At 45.6% G+C, this 23,996-nt stretch overlaps 1 protein-coding gene across 5 annotated transcripts in view; it reads right to left on the bottom strand.

Annotated features, from left to right (window-relative positions):
* SMURF1 (SMAD specific E3 ubiquitin protein ligase 1) overlaps positions 1–19,804 on the bottom strand; it is a 92,150-nt gene extending 72,346 nt beyond the window's left edge. For all 5 annotated transcript variants that reach the window (XM_018040222.1, XM_018040224.1, XM_018040226.1 and 2 more), the window contains exon 1: positions 19,459–19,804. In XM_018040222.1, the coding sequence (XP_017895711.1) occupies positions 19,459–19,513 (55 nt within the window). In that variant the 5' untranslated portion in view covers positions 19,514–19,804. The remainder of the gene's footprint in view (positions 1–19,458) is intronic.

The raw sequence follows: 23,996 nt of genomic DNA, 5'->3' as shown, positions 1-23,996 counted from the left end.
AATCAGCATACTGTCTGAAAATGAGCTCTCTACACTGAGTCAGACAGGAAGGAAAAACCATCTACTTTCTTACGGGTACTATTTCCCCAACACCTTACTCTTCCCAAATGTGTTGATTTAGACCTTCAACTCTAAAATGAGACACACAGAAAAAGAAAACAATCCACACACACACAAACACAAAAACCTGGTATGACTTGAGATCAACAACAATTAACAGGGAGATAGGGGCTTCCTCAGTGGCTCAGCAGTAAAGAATCTGCCTGCAATGCAGGAGATGTAGGTTTGATCCCTGGGTTGGGCAGATCCCCTGGAGAAGGAAATGGCTACCCAACTCCAGTATTCTAGCCTGGGAAATCCCATGGACAGAGGAACCTGGCAGGCAACAATCCACGGGGTCTCAAAGAGTCGGACGTGACTTAGTAACTAAACACTGACAACAACAGAGAGATAATGCTCTTTTCTGTGCATTTTTTTAACCTTTAAGAGTGAGCCATTTAAAAGCTAATCTTTGCCAATGTTCCAGTCCCAAAATAAAGTTAAAATATTATATATAATTTTAAAATTAACATTTAACAGCCTCATCCAACTTCATGTTCCAAAACTGCTTCTATTCTGCAAGCCTTCTCTAGACAGATTTTAGCAGATGACTGTGTAAGAGACAAATAGTGAGTTTCCTCATTCCTGAAGACTTGTCTCTTCTTCTCCCTGCCCCCCAGCAGCTGGGAAACAGTCCCAGATTCTTCCCGAGCTTAGTTTGGAAGTAAAGCTCAGCCTCGATAAACACTCAACCCAGGAAATGCTTTGGATCGTAGACCACTTAAAATACTCAGTCTGTCCTTTCCCAGGAGGTCTCTCTGCAAACTCTGTTTGATAGACGGTTTGGCAGTTTTGTATTTTCACTAAAACCTCCTGGAACATTGCTGAGAGATAAAATCACAGCAAGCTGGAAACTATACAAATGGTGGAGGGGAGCACCACACCCAAGGAAAACTCCTCACACATCAAGGGAAAAGTATTGTTCAAAAGAGCTTCCACAAGAAAAAAAAAAGGGGGCGGGGGGTGGAATTCCCTAGTGGCCCAGTGACTAGGACTCTGAGTGCCCAGTGCAGGGGGCCCAGGTTTGATCCCTGGTCACAGAACTAGATCCCGAATGCCGTGCTCAAGACGCCGCATGCCGCAAGTCAGTGGTAAAGAATCCACCTGCCAAAGCAGGAGACACGAGAGATGCGGGTTTGACCCCTGGGTTGCGAAGATCCCCTGGAGTAGGAAATGGCGATCCGCTCCAGTATTCTTGCCTGGAAAATTACATGGACAGAGGAGCCTGGACCCTACAGTCCAATAAGGTTGCCAACAGTTGGACATGACTGAGTGATTAAGCAGCTGCCTGCCACAACTAATGATCCCACACGCGCCGGCCCAGCCGAAATCGGTCAATCAATTGCAATCCCAACAGACCTACTCCCTGGGGGAAGGGAGAGCAGAAGGGGGAGGGAAGAGGAGAGGGAGGTGAGGTGAACCAAGTCTCCACTCTGTGCCACTGAGCATGTTTCTTTTCTCGTGTAACCTCAGAAGCTGCTTGATATTGTTAGGCCAAAATGAAAACAACTAGAAAGACCTGTTTTTAGTATTTCTGAAATGTCCTGGTCCTTGCACTACTGAAAAGGCTGACAGTCACACTGACATTCCACATCCACCTTTTTTACACAATCACCATTTCACATCCTTCCTCTTGTGTCTTTTGGACCACGTTTCACGCTGTTCAAACCATCTCCCAAATCACACAATTATCTGTACTAGCAAATTCTCTCCTAAACTTGGTTCCTGAGTTCACAGATTACATAGAGCCATAGAACACCCCAGCTCACAGCAACAGTCGGCTTCATTACACTGAACAGAATGTCCAGCTCTTTCCCAGCGTGGTGGCTGGGAGGCCTGGTATGGTGGGCTATGTGGCTGTCGCTCAGTCATGTCTGACTCTTTGCAACCCCGTGGACTGTAACCGGCCGGCTCTGCTGTCCATGGGATTGCCCAGGCAAAAAGACTGGAGTGGAGAATGCTAGAGAATACATGTCCTCCCCCAGGGGATCTTCCCAACCCAGGGATCAAACCTGCGTCTCTTGCATTGCAGGCAGATTCTCTACCGCCGAGTCACTGGGTGAGCCCGTGGGGAGACGCAGGGGCCAAACCAAATGAAAAAGCAGCACAGGGCTAACGTACACCAAGAATGTGAGAGCATCTGAAAGTCACCAAGGTTTTATTTTTTCTGTGGAAGCGTAACAACAGAGTAACATTTCAGTAATACATATATGATAATAAGGCACAGTCGAATCTGATTTTTAGTAAATAATCAATAGAGGTATAGGCCAAGTAGGAAATAGCTAATACAAAGAAAAAAAAACCTGAGGTTGGTTAAGAGATGGTGGAAATTTGGGGAGAACAAATATTCTCTTTCCTATTTGTATTGTTACCCTTCTGTGTCAGGCTCACTTCCCTCTCCATATAACAACCCTTAAAATGCTCACTCTCTGGGAAGGTCGGTTGAACCTGGGAGTTCCTCACAGAATGATGTTTAATGAAGGCTTTAATTCAGAGACAAAAAGGAAAAGAACCAGATTCAGAAACAACTCTGACATCAACTTACAAAGTAAGATGCAAAGTTAACAAAGGAATTCAACGTTAGTCCATTTATAAGATCTTCAGTGAAGTCTTGGGCAAGGTAGCCCCTACTATATGCTGCTTGGCGTCTGGTTACTTCATTTATTCCTGGCAACAGCCTTAGGAGGACGGTACTATTTCTGGCAACAACCTTAGGAGGTGGGTACCTTCTGCTGCTTAAAGATGAAATATCCGATTTGCTCAAGGTCACTGGTATGTGGTCAAACTGGGTTGCCGACTCCACTGCGCTCCACAGTCTCCAGGATGGGGACAAGATTAGAACTTCCCTGGTAAGTTTATTGAGAGAGGAGGAAACAGACCTCAGGGAAACTGCTTAGCCCAGCGTCTGTCTGGCAAGTAGTAAAAAGTCAATAACTGCCAGATACCTTGTTATGATTACCTAGGCCACCCAGCTCCTGAGCTGCACAGCTGGAACTGAAGCCCAGGCCAGCCGTGCTCCAAAACCCACACTCTGCACACAGGGATGGCCCTGGAGCCACGGCTCAAAGTTGCGCATAAAGGGCTACAGGACAGAAGGGGCGCACCGATGAATGACTTCCCAACACGGAAGCTCGGAAGCCAGCACTTGGCGGACTCCCGTTCTAGAGTATCTGAGGAGAGATCCCAAACTTTGGGAATGAAGGCTGCCAGCCCCAGCCTGTGTGATGTGGGGCAGGGTGAAGGGAAGGGGAACAGGGCAGGGCCTTCTACCACCGAGTCTGCCTCCGCCACCACACCATGCAATGCCCTTCCATGCACTTAGGGGTGACCTCTTTTGCACGAAAAAGGGTTTTAAACAGCACCTGACATAAATGAAAGGAGACCTGGTGTCCAAAAAACAAACACCTTAAAAAAAAAAAACCCACTACACAAACACCAGCCTGCCATCAAGACTGGAGGAGCCCCCTGAGGCTCCAGTTACAACTTGTAAGACAATTTGAAATAAGCATGTGGCTGGTTTATCCAACACAGGCTGGGTCTGGGGCTTGGGCTGGGGCAGAAGGGGACCCCCCGCTCCACATAATCATTCAGGGACCTAGGCTGATGGAGGTTCCCCCACGTGCTACACAGTTCTGGGTGCTCCACGGCAGAGTGGGAGGCGCTTATAGCAGCAGCCTCAGGGTAGGCGAGATCACTGCTCCTCACGGTTGACCAGCCTGAACCAACCACGCGGTCCCAGCCAACTGAAGGGCACAAGGACCGTCACTGAGCTGTTTGCGCCACCGCAGAGGCAGCTCTGGAGTGCTAGGGGGTGGGGCATGAAAGAAGTAAGAGCGCATGGAGTAGGCTATCCTCTGTGTTAACAGGAGGGAGAAACGGAGAAAAGGGGACAGAAAACCTCTGCGCAAATACTATGGGAGAAACTAGTATTACCGTGGTAAAATCAGTTACCTCTCTGGAAACGCAAATCAAAACTACAATGAGGTACCACCCCACACCAGGCAGAATGGCTGTCCTTATAGAGTCTACAAATACCAAATGCTCGAGAGAGGCGGTGGAGAAAAGGGAAGCCTCCTACACTGGCGGTGGGAATGTAGGTTGGGATAGCCCCTGTGGAAAACAGTATGACGCGTCCTCAGAAAACTCAAACGAGAGCTACCATATGATCCAGCCAGGCCACCCGCCCCTGGGCGCATGTCGGACAAAACTATCCTTCAAAAAGACACACGGATCCCGATGTCTGTAAGAGCGCTGTTCACAACTGCCAAGGCGTGGAAAAAACCTAGACGTCCATAGACAGATGACTGCATGAAGACACGATCCATTCATACAGTGCGATAGTGCTCAGCCATAAAAAGGGACAGAGCGACAGGGATGGACCTAGAGATTATCATATACGTGAAGGACGTCAAAGTACTATATGATATCCTTATATGTGGAATATAAAACATGACACCATGAACCTACAGCTTAAACAGAATCACCAACAGAGAACAGACTGGGGAGTGCCAAGAGGGAGGGGGCGAGGGAAGGGATGGAGGGGGAGGGGGTTATCAGCTGCAAACTATTACATATAGCACAGGAAAACATGTCCAATGTCCTGTGATAAACTATAATGGAAAAGAATATTAAAAAGGTACAAATAAATAAGCAGAATTTTTAATGTCACATTAAAACAAACAGCGTTAAAAACCAATAAAAAATTCTAAAATATGTAAAACATTTTGAAAAATAGCTAACATCTCTGGAGGCAAGCTGGTTGGCAAAGGACAGGGAGGAGGACAACGCATTTTTAATGGGTACCCTTTTATATCACACACACGTGTAATCTATTTTAAAACTAAAATAAATTTTAGGCTGTGACTTATACACTTCAAATTAATAGGTTGTTTGGAGGGTTTTTCTCTGAATCGAGTCCAATCTATTCTAATATAAGAAACACCAAGTTCTTGACGCATACAGCCTGAAATCAAACACCTGGAGTAACACTGACATAATCACATCCCTTTGTAAAGCCTCGCTGACAGATTTTGGACTGACTTCTCTCTGTTCCAAATATAAACATCACTACGATTGTAGGTGATGAGAAAAGTACTGAAGCCGATCAAATGTCTGCGCTTTGAAAAAATTTTTCCTGTTATTTCAACTTCAGCATCATTTATTCTCTAAAGAAAATGTCCTTTTCTAAAATAAAAGTGTACTTCTGGCACTGTTAAGCTTAATCTTATGCAAAATCTCAAAAAAAAAAAAAAAACAAAAACCCAGCAAAGTCTCCTGGGTTCTCCCCAAAAGTGTTTCAGAATGCATTAAAATATGGCCTGCACTGAGATATAGCCTTTGCCGAAATCATGATCAACATCCCTAAACAACGCTTAAATACTTCAGGGCCAGATGTGCCAGGGGCCTGCCTCCAGGCTTGTGACAAGGTAACCCAACAACGCGTCTGCTCCACTCACGCAGCTGCCAACAGAAGCAGGATCCTGCTGACACTCAGCTGATGAAGGGAGCCATGAATAACGCAGTAAGCGAATAGTTAGGTCAAGTCCCCAAAACGCTTCCATCATCATTTCAATTTTAATATCAAAAACAGGCCTAAAAAAAAATAAAACAGGCTTATACTATCCCATTCTCAGCACTCAAAATACCAGAAAATTTCCAAGAGAAATAGCACTCTATCGAGTTATGTGATATCCTTATGGGTTTTCCTTCTAAATTTATGCTAAGCACATTACATAGCCACTTTTTACTATACCAAGTTAGTACTTAAATAGCCTGTGACTATCTCTCAAGTTCTACAATATACTGTCCGCATCTATATTTTAGGGGAAAATCAACTGCCATGCATCCCATTCAAATGGCAATACTACGCTTCCCAAACAGAACGCGCTCGGGTGTATCGAAGGCACTTTCCTAAGTGGGCTCTCTGCCAACAACTTGTGCTTCTCTTAAAGGTTATGTGCACTATCATTCAACCTGCTGGGAGCCTCCAGATAGGGTTAGTCAACTGATATTGATGAATTCCTTAAATGTGTCTCAAGTTTCTTTCTAGATCGGTGAAGAAACGCAAAGAACCCAAGTGTGCCAAGCCTTTCATGGGTCTTACAGGATCCACTACTCAACGTACACAATGAATTAGTAATTATGAAATTGCCAATACTGCGACACATGAGGCCAAATCCAATATAAGTTCAGGACAAAAACACAAAGGAAAGGAAACTGCAGATCCCACCGTGTTATGTTTAAACTGAAGACAGGTGGCATTAATTTGTGGGTATGCAAACAATTTCTGGGACTTTAGAGTCAGAGACAGCCATAATACCACGTATCATTGATGCTAAGACACAGTTCTTCATATTTCAACATCTCTGAAATTGTCAAGTGAATCACACTGTAGCGTAATTACTGATGTTTCTTTTTTATTGGTCCATAAAACAATGGTGTGACTTTCAACTCAGTCACCGAAATATGACAATGTTAATATCAGCTGACAAGTATTGAACATTTACTGTATACCAGACATTGCATGTGGGCTATTTTATCTAATACCCATGATACTCTGAAGTGGCTCCAATTATTTACCCCATTTTTATAGCTGGGAAAATTAAGAGATGAGGTCACTTGTCTAAAGGCACAGGCTGGCTCCAGCTCAGCCCTTCATCCTACCCTTCACCCCCCGCCACTGACTCCACGGAGGAAGAGCCTGCTGGGGGTCTGAGAGAACCAACTGTTCCTTGGGGCATGAGTTCAGGGCTCAGCCAAGCATCTTCTAAGCACTTTTTTCTTTTTTTAAGGAATATAGAAGTAAAAATATAGAGTTCCAAATATCAAGAACAGATATTAATTCATAGCCTTTACTTAAAGGAAGGGTTGGTAAGAGTTTGCTAAGAGTTTGCATACCGAAACCAAAATCCTGCATGCTACAACCAAGACCTACTACAGCCAAATAAATATTTTAAAAAGTTTTTTTAATTCTATTATTGCTAGAGGAATGATGTAAGAATGTATTCCTTTACTCTGTAGCTAAATTTTGTTTAAATCAGTGTTGAAACAGCCCCAAATAAAACAACTTATACATCAACAATGAAATTTATTAGCGTGCTTGCTGCTCAGTTGCTAAGTCATGTCCAGCTCTTTGGACCCCATGGACTGCAGCACACTAGACCCCTGTCCTCTACTATCTCTCGGAGTTTGCTCAAATTCATGCCCACTGAGTTGGTTGTTGGGGTAAGTTCACATAAAAAACTACCATTCCTAACACTTGGCAAAAATGTTTGGGACTTTTACAAAAACACATCTTTTAATTCACACTAGTACAGAGGCTATTTTTTTTTCTTCAAAAGTTCTTTAAATAGTATCATCTACTTATTTGTTGGCTGCCTTCCTTGTATTTAGCTTCCAGTTCCCTCAAATGCCCCTGTTGTATATGTTGGGAGACTAGTACCAGTACTAGATTCCAAGATGGACCCTAATCCCCATCATCCTAGCCAGTGGCTAGTTCAGAGATGGACACGCGGACCCAAAAAGGCCAATCAGACAAGAAGATTCAGCTCTAGGACTTCTACTCCAGGAAGAAGCCATTGGGGAACTGCTCTCTTAACATCTCTGGTGATTAAAGCTAGACGCAGCCAGCCATGGGAGCTGCTGGTGGCCACCTCCTGCCTTTCGAACACAAGTGGAGGCAGCCAAGAATGGTCTGAGGTCACAACACTGAGAAATGGGAAAACCAGGTCCTTGCCATGCTGCTGGAATGACTTTTGGACTTTTCAGTAAATTTACGGAACAAAATTCTTTCTATTGAGCCAATTTAAGCTAGGTTTTCTGCTACTTCCATCTGAAAGCATTCTGTTTTTTTAAGCTAATAAAAAAATCGGAATCAGGAAGTGTGGTATTGTAAATACAAGACAGAAGTTAAAATGTGAAATTGGTTGAAGAAAGGAAACAGGATAAAATTCAATGAACACCTTAGGATCTCAGCCTGAGCCTTTAACTGTCTTTACTCTCTAAGAAAAAACAGATTGTGGCCTCATGTGCCCGCCAAGATGACAATACAAGGAGCATGAAGGCACTTAACAGGAAGATTCAAGACAAGGAAAGGTTCTGACTCCTGCTCACAGGATTTTTTAAGGCTCCACGAGGAGATAAAATGAAAAGGGAGAAAAATATGCCTTTGCTAAAAGAAGGCCTTTCTGCTTCAAACTGCAATCCAAGGGGACCAGTAGGTGTGAAGAGAGGAAACAGGATAAAGAAAGAGAGGGGAATGGTACCCTGGGCAGGAAATAAGACTTCAGGGTAGGGGTGGGCAAAAGAATCCTGACCCCCAGGACACCCTCAAACATGCTTGTTAGGTATTCTCAGCCTGCAAACAGGAAACATTGTTCAAGATGTAACTGCAAAGCACCCCTTAGGCAAGGGACAAATTAATGACTACTTTCATCCAACTACTTTTTTTTCCAACAGCCCTGAGGGAGAAGCTGAGGAGATAACCGGGAAACCAAAGGTTACAAAGATAGGCCAAATTCTAGACTTGAGAGTATTTGAGGCTTTGGTTCAAACCTGTGGAACTGCCCAAAGTCCAGGAGCAGACTAGCTCTGGGGTGTCATATGGCCACAGACATCCTAAGCCTAGCCAACCACAGGCTGTGACTGCCCAGTTCCCAGCCCCAGTCTCTCACCCCGTGGCCCACAAGAAGTGGCAAACACCACCTCCAAGAGGGGTGTCCTCCAGTGCCCTACTCACATGCAGCCATAGAACACGATCAATGAGAAGGTCATTAGCTCCTTCAACCAATGGGTATGTGTGAGCACCACTGTGAGCCAAGCCACCTTCAGTGGGACAACCGATGTAAACAGGACAGCAAGGCCAAAGGCTTCCTGTTGGCAACAGGCTCTCCAGCTCCGCCACTGGACACCACTCAGCTTGTCACTGGCCACCCCTAACTCATCAGACAGAGGGGAGCCCCATGTCACCCTGACAAGGGCAGCTGGCCACCTCAGCAAGGCCCCTGGAACGGGAGCTGCAGGCAGTGGGCACAGAGGCAGGAGGGAACGCGCTGCAGGAGTGAAAGCAGCTTTCCCGGTTTCCACTTAGCCTCCCCCTCAGGGCAGTGGGAAATGAGTGGCTGGATGGAGGAACGGATGGAGCCAGTTTCTTTCCACCCTACTTGAGGATATGCCCACGTGAGGACTTTTTTCATGAATCCTTTAACATCACTGAAAGAGAGAAATAACTAACACTGCAGCCGGATGGTTCTGGTTGTAAGTAACACTGAAATACAAAAGGGCAAGCGGCAGCTGTCCAAGCAAGAGCTGATGATGGCAGCTGGAACCAGGATGGGGTCAGCGGACACGAAGAGAAGACACATTCCCGACAAAATGTGCTGACAGAAATGAGGACTTAAGGCTGAATTACATACGAAGAACGACAACGAGGCTTGTTTTTCGTTTTGATTTTTTCTTTTTTTTTTTGGTTTGGGCAACTGGGTAGATTCAGTGAAGTGGGAATGACTGTAGAGAGCAAGGTTTCCTGGGAAGGGGATCAGAAAAGCTTAGTCTCCGGGGCATGTTGTAGAGGAGAAGAACGTCATGTTTCCAACCTCGAAAAAAACTGCTACCTTATCTCCACCCCAAAAAACTTGTCTAATTTTGTGAGTGTAGATTATCCTCAGTGTAGCCTAAGTTAACGTCCCATGAAGACATGCAGGCCTTCTCCTGCACGTGACTATTGATTATTGCAAAGCATGCGTGTGTGTTAGTTGCTCATTCCTGCCAACTCATGTCCATGGAATTCTCCAGGCAAGAATACTGGAGGGGGCTGCCATTCCTTTCTTCAAGGGATCTCTTTCTGACCCAGGGATCAAACCTTGGTCTCCTGCATTGCAGGCAGATTCTTTACCATCTAAGCCACCAGGGAACGCATCTATCACAGCTGCTTCTGAGAATTTTTCTATCAGCCCATGAAATGATTATCCATTTAGGAGAAAAGAAACTATCTTTTCTCTCCCATTAAATGTGTTTTTATAGAATAAAACAAATTTCATGCTTTTTTTTTTTTAACCTAGAAACAAAAACACAATTAAAAACAAAAATCAAAAAAAGCTTCTTGGGGCTGGCTTGCATCTTGCCTCCAGTGAGGAAATGCTTATGAGAACTCTGGAAACTATGAGACGCTGTACAGATATAAAGGCATCACTATTAGTATTATTGATATGGACAAACTCTCATCAAGCAATTCTCAAATCTATGATCTGTAGGTAATATATGTAGAAATACAATATGGTAAAACTTAAGATTTTTATCCTAAAGCTCTAAGAGAACAAAAAAGCAACACATTACATGTGGTGATGACTTTTTCTACATTTACAGAGTCAGCTATCAATATTTCTTTTTTGGGTACCAGAAGGCAATGGCACCCCAGTCCAGAACTCTTGCCTGGAAAACCCGATGGACGGAGGTGCCTGGTGGGCCGCAGTCCATGGGGTCACTAAGAGTCGGACACGACTGAGCGACTTCACTTTCACTTTTCAGTTTCATGCATTGGAGAAGGAAACGGCAACCCACTCCAGTGTTCTTGCCTGGAGAATCCCAGGGACGGGGGAGCCTCATGGGCTGCCGTCTATGGGATCACACAGAGCTGGACACGACTGAAGCGACTTAGCAGCAGCAGTGACAACATTAACAAGCAGGCCTTTTTAGAGGTTCAAAATAAATTTATTGATTAGAAATATGTGGGAAAAATATCAAATTTACCCAATTATTACAGCTGGTTTATGCAAGTTAGCATTTTTACCCCACTTCAGGGAGGAGGTTATTTTATAAAAATAGGTCAGTCAGTGATAACCCCAAATGACATTCCAAATAAAAGATATGAACCAGCACTGTTATTCAGAATCGAGACTCCAGTCTTTCAAAGGACTATCCATAAAAAAGTAGGTCTAAGGAGGATTAGATTCCTGAATCTGCAAAGAATCATCTGGGTTGGAATAGCTTTTAATATTATGCTAGAACAAGGGCTTTTGAGCTTCTGCTTGGTTTGTGGGGTTTTTTTTTTTTTGCTTTTGGGTTTTTTGGGGGACTGGTGGACGGATTCTCAGTATCAGAATGAACATATTCTCTGGGGGGAAAATAATCTACTCAGACTTACAAAGTATGCAATACATTTTACTCTCTAGGACCCAGGAATCTTCCTAGTAGTGAAATACACATGACATGGATATATACACTTAGATGCTACTTCAGCCCTTTAAAATGCATTTGGCACAATTACTTTGAATGTCCAGAACACCTATGTTTGAAATAATTACTATTAGCAATTAATGTACTAGTTGCTCTAAGAAATATTTGCTAAAGAGTTGTAGATTCTTTTGTTGTTTGTTTTTACCATTTTTAATTGTTGAAAAGCAATATATGCTCAAAGCAGGGACAAGAACTGGGTGGGGAGGAGATGAAATAGTCAAATACAGTGAAACAAAGTCTCTCTTTCCTGCTCTGATCTGCACCCTCAAGTCCCAATTTGCCTCCCCAGAGGTCATCACAATCAATATTTCAACAGAACTCTTCCAGTGATGTCTATACACATAAACCATAAATTTCCATTTTGTTTTATTTATTACTCAAACAGTATATACAATTTCCACTCTTCTGAATCATGCTTCCGCCCCCCCCCCCATAACAGACCTTGGAAAATATTCCATCTCAGAATATAAAGCACTAGCTTATTCTTTTAAACAGCTATGTATCCCTGGGGATATGTCATAATTTATTTAGTTCTCTATTAATGCAGATTTGTTTCTAGTCTTTTATAATTTTAAGCAATGCTGCAACAATTCTGCACATAGGCTTTACATAAATGTGTGAATGTAATATCTGTAAGAAAAATTCCTAAGGGCAAAATTGTCAGGTACAAGGGTATCTACATCCTTGCATGTGCTCGGTCACTTCAGTCGAATCCGACTCTTTGGGACCCCATGGACTGTAGCCCACCAGACTCCTCTGTCCATGGGATTTTCCAGGCAAGAATACTGGATGGGTTGCCAAGCCCCCCTCCCCCTGGAGGAGGGATCGAGCCCACGTCTCCTGAGTCTCCATCGCAAGTGGATTCTTTACCTCTGAACCATCAGAGACGCCCCATATACTTTTCTTATCCGATATCAAACTGCCCTTCCTACTCGATTGTACCAATTTATATTCTCAACCACACACAGTGTAAAACAGTTTCTGCTTGTCCACACCTTTGTCATCATGACATACTGTTAAACTCTGGTCACTGCCAATCTGCTAGACGAAAAACCATTTCCCCCTTAGTTTTAATCGGTAAATTTTGTTTGGCATGAACAGGACTGCATGTTTTTTCACATGTTTGAAATCCATTTTCATCCTTTTCTGTGAAAATTGTCCATATCCTTTGCCAAATAGGTTATTGGCCTTTTTCTAACTGATTTTGAAAGCTCTTTATATATTAAGCAAGCTAGAATTTCATAACATACAGATTACCAAGTGTTTTTCCTAGCCTGTCAATTTTTATCCATTTTATTTTCCATGGAAAAAATTTCTATCCAACTACTAAAGTTTTGCTTGTAACTGTTTTTCAGCTGATTCTTTTGGACTTTCAAAGATATAAAATCATAACCACCTGTAAATAGGGATTTTGCTTTCTGATGTCTTTCTCTAGCTGACACAACTGTGACAGTGGGCATCCCTGCGTTGGTCCTGATTTTGATGGGAATGCTTCCAAGGTTTCACAATTTAAAATAATGCTGTGATACCACTTGGCTTATGATACTATTTCTCTAAGGAATTTTCTGAATTCATAGAGAATTTAGCAATTCATTCTTGAGCATAATTTCTCCATGTTTATCTGTAGATTCCATAATTTCCTTCAGTACGTTATTAGCTTGAGCACTTACATGATTATTTAAGCATAAGAAATAACAGGAAAAACAAACAAACAAAAAAAGAAATAACAGGAATCTATGACTTTGTATTTACACTGAGCTCATCTAGGAATAATTCACAACTACTCGTCCAAATATTGAATCCACATCAAGTCCTCGCCTGACAGAAAAAGGCAGGTGCCTCCATTACTGACTGGAAAACTGAGTCACAAATGGATGATAATTTCACCACCCCCTTTCTTCACCAAGGCACTTCTGTGAGTTAGAAAGAAAAGTCAGACCTTCTGACCGCCAGTCGGGTAGTTAAGCCACAAGGAAGCACCAAAGCCTTTAGAGAATTTAGCCCAACAACACGAGGAAAGCAAACCAGGCTGCTGTCTGCAAGCCCCACTTCACAACATGCTCTTCCAGACTCCCTGCAAGCAACCTTCAAGTTGGACTCAGGAGCCTAAAACATCTGAAATGCATCACCCGGCAGCGAGCATAACAGGTCTGCGTTCTGTGATACACGATGCTGCCAACATTCCTCAGCCAATTAGAATTCCTTTCAGCTGCAATGGAGGTGAACACAGCTGGAATTACAGAGTGGGGCCATCACCAGACGCACTGATTGTACATTATTTAAGCCTTGTTTTAAAACAATGAGAGGATTTTTTTTCCCCCTTTAATCTAGAAATATGGAAACAACATTTCCCTCAGTTTAAGTATCTAAATGGATTCAATTTCATCTATAGACACAACAGGAATTCTAACGTTTTAAAAAGAAGACATGCCTGATCCACAAGGCTATGAGCTTTTTTTTTTTTTTTCCACGAGAGAGAGCTCGGCAGCTCTTAACTAGAATGGCCTTAGGGACTGCGGGCAGCTAGATGTGGCTGACAACAAGACAATTTAAGTGAGGGGCATTTTCTTGATAAAAATCATTGACAAAACAAGCAATCTAGTCATTTAGGTCATTCAGTGACCCCCCCCAAAAAAAAACCCCACAACAAACCCACATATTTTTTACATGCTCTTTGTTTAAAGACATTTAACCTCTGAAATGGTTCTTGAGTAACAAAACATTGATTTGAGAATCCCAAAAGTTAGGGTTTCTCACCCAGAAAATCAGAGCATGGTATGAACACCCAATTATTTCATCCATCTCAGAAGGTTTTTTGAACTTCCTTTTTGCTCTTAGCACTCAAGAAAATGCACAATTCAGCTATTTTAACTTTTAACCAGTGCCCACAAGCATGTTACAAAATAGCCAGACTAGTGAACTGGATCAGCGAGCTGATGTTGAAATATTAAGGGTCAGTCTTTGTTTCTTTTTTAAATTCATTAGGAAATACTTCTTCACAAGTGACTCAGTCCCCAGGACCTCCCCCTCACCCAATGTTCCACATTAGAACCAGCCAATGTGACCGAACACAGAAAAGGAAAATTTGGAGAAGAGAAAGAAAAACTGAAGTTCAGACACGGCTTTCATGGTTCCAAAAATAGGAGTTCTGAACTGACAAAGAAACAGGCTTGAAGTAAAAAATTGTAGTTCGATAAATCACAACTACAATCAAAATACAGAAAGAAATAGGGCGTATGGACTGGTTCATTTCTCAAGTCACTTAGGTGGTCACAGTTTTGTTTTTTTAATGGATTTGAGGGAAAAGATTTTTCTTAACACAGCATGGATATAACCAAATCAAAAATAAAGTCAATACGAGAACATGTATTTGCTTTTAAAGTGTAACTGCAGTTTAACTTTTGAATAAGCATTTTGATCTAAGCCCACCACTCATCCTTGGATAACTCAATTCAAAAAAGTGCTTGGACTGTACCTTCACGAACCTGAAACATGGTTAGGTAAACTCAGGTGGAGGGTAAATACTGACGACTTAGTGTCCCATCACAGTTTCGGCTGATAAACAAGAGTTCTGCCTGCCTTACGTAAGTCAGGTTCTTTGCTGGTACAAACTGACACAGACTACGTCTTCCGATTGCTCCATCTTTAAGAAAAACAACTATTTCGAATCACTCAGGTCACCTGTGGTTGATCAATTAAGGTTATTAACAGCTAGTGACTACAACTGCTTTTCTCCAAGCTGAATCATCCAAGATACCAAACAAGTCAGCCCTACATTACACATGCTACCACTCTAAAAACAGCTTCTACATCCACAGGCTATCAAGGAAGGTCTCTTTCCCCTTCTCTACTTGGAATTAGAATCTTTCTCCCTTTCCAGTACACAGTCACGCTCCGAAAGATATAAAAACACGAGGAGATCTGAGAGTGTTTCAAGACATAAAAGCACCAAAAAAAAAAAAAGTTTGGGCATTTGTTGTTTTAACTAACTGGGCTTTCCAGGTGGCGCAGTGGTAGACTCTGCCTGCCAATGCAGGAGACACAGGAGACTCAAATTCAATCCCTGGGTGGGGAAGATCCCCAGGAGTAGGAAATGGCAACCCACTCCAGTATTCGTGCCTGGAAAATTTCATGGACAGAGGAGCTTGGCGGCCTACAGTCCATGGGCTCACAAAAAGTCAGACACAACTGAGCGCATACACACCACATTTTAACTCACAAGATAACAGCAGAATAAAACTGGATCTGTTTGAAGAGTACTGTGGAACCCTAAGAACTCAAAATTTCCATTCTTTTACCAAAGCGGCCTAAATATCGTATCGAGGATTCATTTGTGTACCATGTAAGAACAAAGTTCTTGAAACTCTGCTTGAATTTAAGATAAAAAGTGTTTCCAAAGTATTTGATTTGTCAGAGGACTGACTCTAAACTATCTCCAAAATAAAGCTCTTCAACCAAGATCACTCAGTCTGGTACATATTATGCTCCAAGCCTACTGAAACCATTCAAGAATGATTTTCCTGTTCAGATATCACAAAGACATTCATTACAATCATATTCTTTTCAGTATAAAAACATACGTTCTTCTACTAGTTTGGGCCTGCTTTCCAAAGCAGGCCAACCTGCGACACAATAGTTTTCAAAAACAAAAAGGGCTCCAGAGAAAGGGGAGACAGAAATCATAAATGCAACCGTTACACAAAAGTACTGCTTGGCATAAATCGAACAGAGGCGCTGTGTTTTAGCGTAAATTCTAAATATCAGGACTGAGATGTAACAAAAGCAAGTATAAGCAAACAGTGATTTGGAACAAGTAGGCAGTCAAACTGATATATCCTCAAGAAGGAAAAGAAAGCTATAATGGAATTGAAACCTTACTATATGTATTAGGAAACAGAGAACCCAGAAAGGTTAAATGATTTGCTCCATATCATAGTCAATGGTAGATCTTACCCGAATTGAGTTTTTTAATTCTAAACCCAATGTTCTACTCAACCACCAAATATAACTGTGGGCCCCAAAGTTCTAAATGCTCTTTTATTCACGGTTTTCATTTTACTGTGCCCTGTGTGGTATTCCCTGACTGGTTAGAATAACCCTCATTCTAAAAAAAAAAATCCCTTTTTTCAAATATCACACAGGGAAGTAAATTCTGAAACAGGTAACAAAAGTACACACCTTTTGAAAGATGGCTTCCCAAGTTTCCAGAAGAGATTTTAACCTCCCCTTGACAAGTTCAAAGATGGGGCCAGAAACCTATCCCCCCACTGCCCCCACTCATTCCTACGTAAGTTAGGAAGTTTCCACATAATTTACGTAGTTTCCAGGTAAATTAACATTCTGACTACTGGCATCATGTGCATCTACAATCAACACTAAATTCTCAGCCTCTCTGCAGAAAGGACCACAAAGTCCCTCAGATCATCCCTCAGTCCCTCAGGAATAACATCAGCAGGGGGAAAGGGAAAAATCGTTTTGGAAAGAACATTCATAACTTGATCCTTCAATAGCAAACATGTCCAAAAACTCTTTGCAGTATTTCTGCATCAGTGGCATCTAAATTCCTGAAAACTGGCTTCCCTGGTGGCTCAGCGGCCCTAGCCCGTGTGCCCTAGAACCCTTCCTCCTGGGCTAGAAAAGAAGCCATAGCAATGAGGAGCCAGCACGCCGTCACAACTAGAGAAAAGCCTGCAAAGCAACTGGGACCCAGCACAGCCGAAAACTAACTAAAGATAATAAATTCCTGGAACTGAAAATAATTTGGGAAGAACCAACCCCCACTCCAGGTGGAAAAGGCTCAGGTCCAGACCTGCTAACTAGGCTTGATTAATAATATACACCTGACACAAACGTTGTAATTAAAACCTAGTCCTTCTAAAACATTAATCACATTTTTATCTAACTCACAAAATCAGTTACTTCTGCTCTTAACAAGAAACCTGAAACCAATCTCACGTCAACTGTAGATTACGCTGCAAATGAGAACCAAATGAAAGGTGTCAGTCATTAAAGTTTTATAAGTATTACAAAGTAAAAAACGTGGCTTTTACGTAACCATAAAACAATGTATACACTGCATCTACACAGTGAGAGTTTCATACTAGCCCTGGAATAAAGAATTGTATTTCTCCAGAAACAAAAATCCCTGGGACGTATTTGCTATTGACAAAACCAGGGTCTGGGTTTGGGTCCAAATCATTGTGATCCGATTGTGTTATCTAATCATAACCTGATCTGACATCGTTCTACAAAAAAAAAAAACTATCTCCCTTTCCTTGAAACAAAAAATGGATCATGCAACAACTAAGAACTCTCAGAGGAAATTTTAGTTTGAAAAAAAATCACTCTGTTGTTTTCAGGGATTTCACCAATAATTGAGGGCCATCCCAAATGCTCATTCTCTTTTTTAAAGAATCTGACCAGACCGACTCTGAAGTCATCATCAGATCAGTCACTGAACAGAAAAATCCAGGGGAAAACCCCTAACAGGGATTAGCCTGAACTTTATATTTCCTTTCCAGAGCTGGAAATATTTGCGTTTGGAAAGTCCCCCAGCAGAACCGTATTTGCAACACTACAATCCAGCCTCAGGTGTGAATTTAAACCGGGAGACAGGGCAGTAGTAGTGGGGAGAGCGACGAAAAGACAGAAGCGGGTGCACACTGGTCCAGGATCTCTGGAGCCCGCCAGCCAGGGGCACGGCCGGCAGACACGTCTGGCACACACCAGAACCACCACGTCGCAGGCCGAGAACAGAGCTTCGCGCTCACCCTTGAAGGTGGCACTACAGAGCCACCTAGGAGACACGGGCATTTCATTGAAGACTCAATGAGAGTGAATCAAGAAAGCCTGCGCTAATGCAGCTGCCAAAGCCTCCAGAGTGTGCGTGTGTGCGCGCGTGCGTGCGAGTGTTGCGGGGGCGGGGAGGGGGGTGAGGTGGGTGGGACAGGGGTGACGGTAACGCAAAGAACTGAAGCAGCAGAGTCAAGAGAAGATAGTGGCCTGGCCTGAGAGAGGAAGTGGCCCAGACTGAAGAGGTCTGGACCAGAGGGGAAGTGAGGGGACCGGGACCGGCACAAGCTACGAGACTGGATTGAGGAATTAGAGGCTGAAGGAAAGGGTGGAGGCCGCCAGACAGAGGCAAGGGGGCGGGGCTGGGAGATAAGCGAGGGCGGGACAAGGTAGAAAACGGGGGGCGGGATGCGGGGGGAAACCAGTGAGGGGGCGGGGCTCAAGAGAAAGGGGCGGGGCGCGGAGGGGAGAAGCAAGGGGGCAAGTGAGGGGCGGGGGGGGAGAGGAAGAGCACGGATGGGGGAAGGGGGAGACATAGGTGGTGGGGGGGGTACCAGGAGGGAGAAGCCGGGGGCAGGTGGGGGCGGGGGAAGACAGGGAAACGCCAGAGGATGGGAAAAGCTGGCGAGAAGAGAGGGGCGGGACCGAGAAGGAAAAAGAGAGGGGGCAGGTGAAGGGGGAGGGAAGAAATCGAAGGGGACGAAGGGGGTGAGGGGCGGGGCAGGAGGGGAGAAGCGAGGGGCAAGGGGGCGACAGGAGCGAGGAGGCTGGGGGGGAACGGAAGAGGTCCAGGAGGGGAGAAGTGAGGGGGAGTGGGGAGGATGAGGGGAGATCGGAAGGGGTCCAGGAGGGTAAAGTGAGGGGCAAGGGGGGAGGAGCATGGAGGGAGGAGAGAAATGGAGGGGCAAGGAGGAGAGGGGAGCGTGGAGGATGAAATGGGGGGGACGGAGGGGGTCCAGGAGGGGAGACGCGAGGGGGCGGGGCCGGGAGGGGAGAGCGAGAGGCCCAAGTAGGGGGACGAGGAGGGGAGAAGGATGGAGGGAGTGAGACCGAGGGAGGCCAGGAGGGGAAACGCGAGGGGACAGGTCGCGGGGGGAAGCAGGGAAGCCGGGGGGCGGGTGGGGGCGAGAAGCGAGGGGGCGGGGCCGGAGGCGGGGGCGGGGCCGGGAGGGAGTCGCGAGGGGCGCCCGCCGAGGGGGGCGAGCTGGTCCCGGGACGGCGGCCGGCAAGGGGGAGGGCCGCCTCCCCGGGGCGCCCTGCGGGAAATTCCGGGGCTGCTGGAGGGGCCGTGCGGGCTGCGAGCGGGCGCCGGCGGGGGCCTCCTGCCGGCCGTACCTGTCAGACGGATCTTGATGCTGGAGCCGTTCCTCCGCGTCCCGGGGTTCGACATCTCCCGCCAACGATCGGGCAGCCGCGGATCCAGCGCCGCCGCCGCCCCCCGGCCCGGCCCGGCCCGGCCCCGCCGCCGCCGCCTCAAGGTTACGGCTCCGGGCTGGGCGCCGGGGTCCGAGCCGGGACACAAACTCCGCGGCCCAGGCGTCCGGACGGCCGGCAGATGGTCGAGCCGGGGGATCGGCGCTCGACCCGGCGCCCCCGACCCTCGCTCGCTCCCAGCCGAGCCCAGTCCGGAGCCGCCGCCGCTACCGCCGCCGCCACCACCTCAGAGCCGGACGCTCGCCGCTTCCGCCGCCGCCGCCTCCCGGAGCCGCGCGCGCGCCCGCCGCCGTGCCGGCCCGGCCCTGCGCGCGCCCGCGCCGTGCGGCCCCGCGCCTGCGTGCGTGCGCGCGCGCGCCCGCGGGGACGGCGGGGCGGGGCTCGGAGCACGCCCGCGTCGCCGGCCCTGCCCCCGGGCGCACAGGGTCCCAAAGCCGGTGGTTGGGGCGTCCCGCACCGGGGCGGAGGAGGGGGATCGGAGGCCCTGGGGACCCGGCGCGACGTGCAGAGCCTCGGCGGCCGGGAGCGAGCGCCGGGCACGCCCCAGGGCGGGCGGGACGGCGAGGCCCGCGTGCGGGCTTTCTCGTTCTCCGCCACATTCTCCCACGGAGCCGGTTTGCAGATGCGGACGTTGAGGTTCAGAGAACGGCATCGATTTTCCAGGCCTCTCACTTAAGGCTCTGAGCTCGTGAGAGCTGTTGAAAGCGGGCTTACAGCAAACCGAGGTCTGTGATTACACCAACGACTTTGCACGAATAGGTGTGCAATTCCAGTTTGTTTATTTACTTTGAGTAAAGAGTGTCTTAAAAAATGCAGTTCAAGGGAGGGACTTCTCAAAGAGACAAAGTCCCCTAGGTGTGTTCTGGGCAACTAGTGCTGTCTCTTGACCCGTAACAAAGTTGCCGGAATCGCAGGAAGTGCCATATATGGGCAAGGTAAATAAGATGCGAGAGGCGGATAAAGAGGTAGATGTTTTCACCATCCAGTCAGCAGACACTTGAGCCAAACAAAAAGGTAGCTTTAAGGCCTGCGTTTCCCTGCCTTCTGCTAACACTTCTGCCAGAGTTTCAGGGTGGAACTAAAGCTCATTATGCTTTCTTCAGCAAACAAACCCCTCGTTAACTTGTTATAAAGAGGAAAAACGTTGATAGGGAAAGCTGGGTTTGTTTATCAGACTTGCCTTTGACCAACTACCTGATTCTCTAGATGCCTTCTTTGGTTTGTGTCTTAAGGAAACCAGGCTCTGATCCCTTGCAGCCATCCCCTGCAGCCGGGGACCTTCCTTGTGGTCAGTCTTCAGAATAGAGCCCTCTTCCTAGAGCCCCTTGACATGCCCACCTGCCCTTGCTGAGCTCAAGACTCGCGAGTTGGATTCAAGGCTGCCTCTCCCAGCCTCCATCGGTGACTTAAAAGGACAGACCTAGATCATTTCTGTGGCCCCTTGCAGCTCAGACTTTGAATGAGTCTAGTGAAATATCCAAGAATACAAGCTATGTTGAAGCAACAGAGCAGTGGATCCAATATACAGCTCTGTTCCTCTTTGAGACGATTGTCACCGAGTCCCTGGATCTAAATAAGTCCATTTAGAGTCTGCAGTGCCTCAAGTAATCCCCATTCTGCTTTCAGTGCAGTCAGTATTTCTCCCTTCGCTCGGTTCCCATATTCAAGGAGCCACTTCTCTGTAAACTACACTAAATGTCTTCCTTTCTCTGCTTACCTGGGTGCTGGACCCTGTTCTTACGCCAGCTGTTTCCGACCTAAAAACCTTTCATTTCTTAACCTCATTGTTGTCTTACCTTCCTGGATGCCTGGGCCTTTTCTTAATTGTTTCCTCAACTCCTGAGTCAGAAGGCTACTTCTGGAGGTTACTGAATTGCATTTTATTTACTCATTAGCAAGTAATACATGACTAGGGACAAGAAACATAAGTCCATGGGGTCGCTAGGAGTCAGACACGACTGAGTGACTTCCCTTTCACTTTTCACTTTCATGCATTGGAGAAGGAAATGGCAACCCACTCCAGTGTTCTTGCCTGGAGAATCCCAGGGACAGGGGAGCCTGGTGGGCTGCTGTCTCTGGGGTCGCAGAGAGTCGGACACAACTGAAGCGACTTAGCAACAGCAGCACAGCACTTGCAAGGCTCTGCTGAATGGCTGAAACAGACAAGAACAGACAAAGTGTCTGAGGCTAGAAAGTAGATTACAGTACCACTCTGCTTGGAAGGAGAGAGATGGAGAGCTCAGAAGAGTCACAGAAGATCTTGATCTAGGGATTTAGAGGCAAGTTGAAGTTGAAGTCTTTTGAGCCAAGAAGTGGGGAAGGGCACTATAGACAGAGGAAACAGCTTGTGCAAAGTGAATGCATTTTCTAGCGCAGGGTTCAGTGGCAGTGCAGTCACATAGCTGCTGCATTTCTCTCCTTACACCAACTCCATTAAAAGTTGATAAAGATGATGAAAAGATGTTTGCCCACTTAAAAATCATCCCCACAATTTTGGGCTGAGGCTGTAGGCCAGGCTTATATCAAACTTAAGATGTACCTTGAAGGACTTCCCCCATGGTCCAGTGGTTAAGACCTCATGTTTCCAATGTAGGGGGCATGGGTTTGATCCTTGGTTGGGGAACTAAGATTCCCACATGCTGAGTGGCAAAAAAAAAAAAAAAAATCATTTCACTATACAAATATCCTCAATGTGTTCAATGTGCTTCTCAGCTCCAAATTAAACCTTTAAAAAAAATGTACCCTGATACCCAATCTCTGATCAAAAATATTCAGAAAATTCCAGAAATTTCCCAAAAGCAGAACTTGATGCCCTCTGTACCAGCGCTATTTACATAGCATCTACATCTAGAGATGATTTCAAGTCTCTAGGAATGTTAGGTAGTTAGAATAGGGAAACAGGTTCCAAGATGGCAGTCAGAGGAAGTGGTAAGAAGCATGCAGAGACCAGACAAAGGAAAGGAAAAAGCCTGAGAAAAGGAAAACCACAGCCGGGGGTGAGAACCTATTGGGGAAAAGATGCCTAATATGCCCCTTTCCCTGATTGGCCTTGAGCATACACTCTATCTGCATTCCCTTCCCTGATTGGTCTTAGGTGCAAACCCCATTTTACATGGGGAATAGCCTCAGGAACCTCCGAAGTATAACCTCCAAAAAGCATAAAAAGGGAAGCCTGAATGAGTTGAGGCCTTTCCTACCAGGGTTGGTCTGCTCTAACATCTCAAGCGTGTACTGCATGCCACTTGCTTAATAAATCCTGCCTGTTTGAGCTGTCCTGGTCTGTCGTTTCAATTCTTTGCTACAAGACAAGAACTGAGCGGAAAACACTGACCCAACAGGAAGATACGCTTAGGTTATATGCAAATACTATGCCATCTTATATAGTATAAGGGACTTGAGCATCCCAAAATTTTGCTATCTTCAGGAGGTCCTGGACCAGTCTACCCAGATAGGAAGGGATATCTACTCTCTCCTAAAGCTATCTTGACAAACAGACAGGAAATGCCAAGCAATTCTGCTGAGAGAGAGACAAAGTTCAGTGAGTATCCTTTTTGCAATGACTTTACAGAAAGCAGTCTTGACCCAGCTTTCTGTGTAGGATTTGGCAGCTGATTTTATTGCCCCCAGATGTATCACTTCCCTGACTCAGTGTTATTGGGCATTTGAAAGGTTTTCCAGTGGAAGAAAAAAAATCTCTCTGGGTCTGACTACAGTACTTCTTTTTGTGTGTCCCAAACTCTTTGAGAATCTGATAGCAACAGTGGAGAGTTTCACCAGAAAAATTGATCTATGCAAACACACACCGAATTTTGCATCCCACTTCTGTGGGTTCATGAACACCTGAAACCAATTTATGGATCCTGTAAGGTCCCGTTACTCCTAATCTAAAGGCAACGATCAAATGAACAGCACTGGGGATATCCCATATGTATGTGTTCAAGAGGACTTCCCTGGTGGTTCAGTGGTAAAGAATCTGCCTGCCCTCATGCAGGAGATGCAGGTTTGATCCTTGGGTTGGAAAGATCCCCTGGAGGAGGAAACGTCAACCTGTTCTAGTATTCTTGCCTGGGAAATCCAATGGTCAGAGAAGAGCCTGGCAGGCCACATTCCATGTGATCGCAAAGAGTCAGACACGACTTAGTGGCTAAACAACAACAACAAAATTAGTATGTGTAAAATGCATGTGCTAGTCTTTGCTCTGAAACCAGCAAGTTCTATGGCCCTAGGGAAATCTGTTTGGAATATCGTGCAGAGAATCCTTGGTGGGAGTAGACAGCTCTAAAACATGCCTCTTGAGAAGGCACGTCTAGACCTGAGCTGGTGCCTCTGAGACCAGCGGTTACATCAAACTAATCTTTACAGTCTTTTGTAGATCTAGGATCTAGGATTCTTTTACTTTTCACCTAAAAATCAAGTTTTAACAAATAATTGTGAGACTT

The sequence above is a fragment of the Capra hircus genome, chromosome 25 (assembly GCF_001704415.2).
Source record: "Capra hircus breed San Clemente chromosome 25, ASM170441v1, whole genome shotgun sequence".
Classification (NCBI taxonomy): domain Eukaryota; kingdom Metazoa; phylum Chordata; class Mammalia; order Artiodactyla; family Bovidae; genus Capra; species Capra hircus.
Note: the sequence above shows the minus strand (reverse complement) of the source record. Positions and strands in the feature narration are given on the sequence as shown.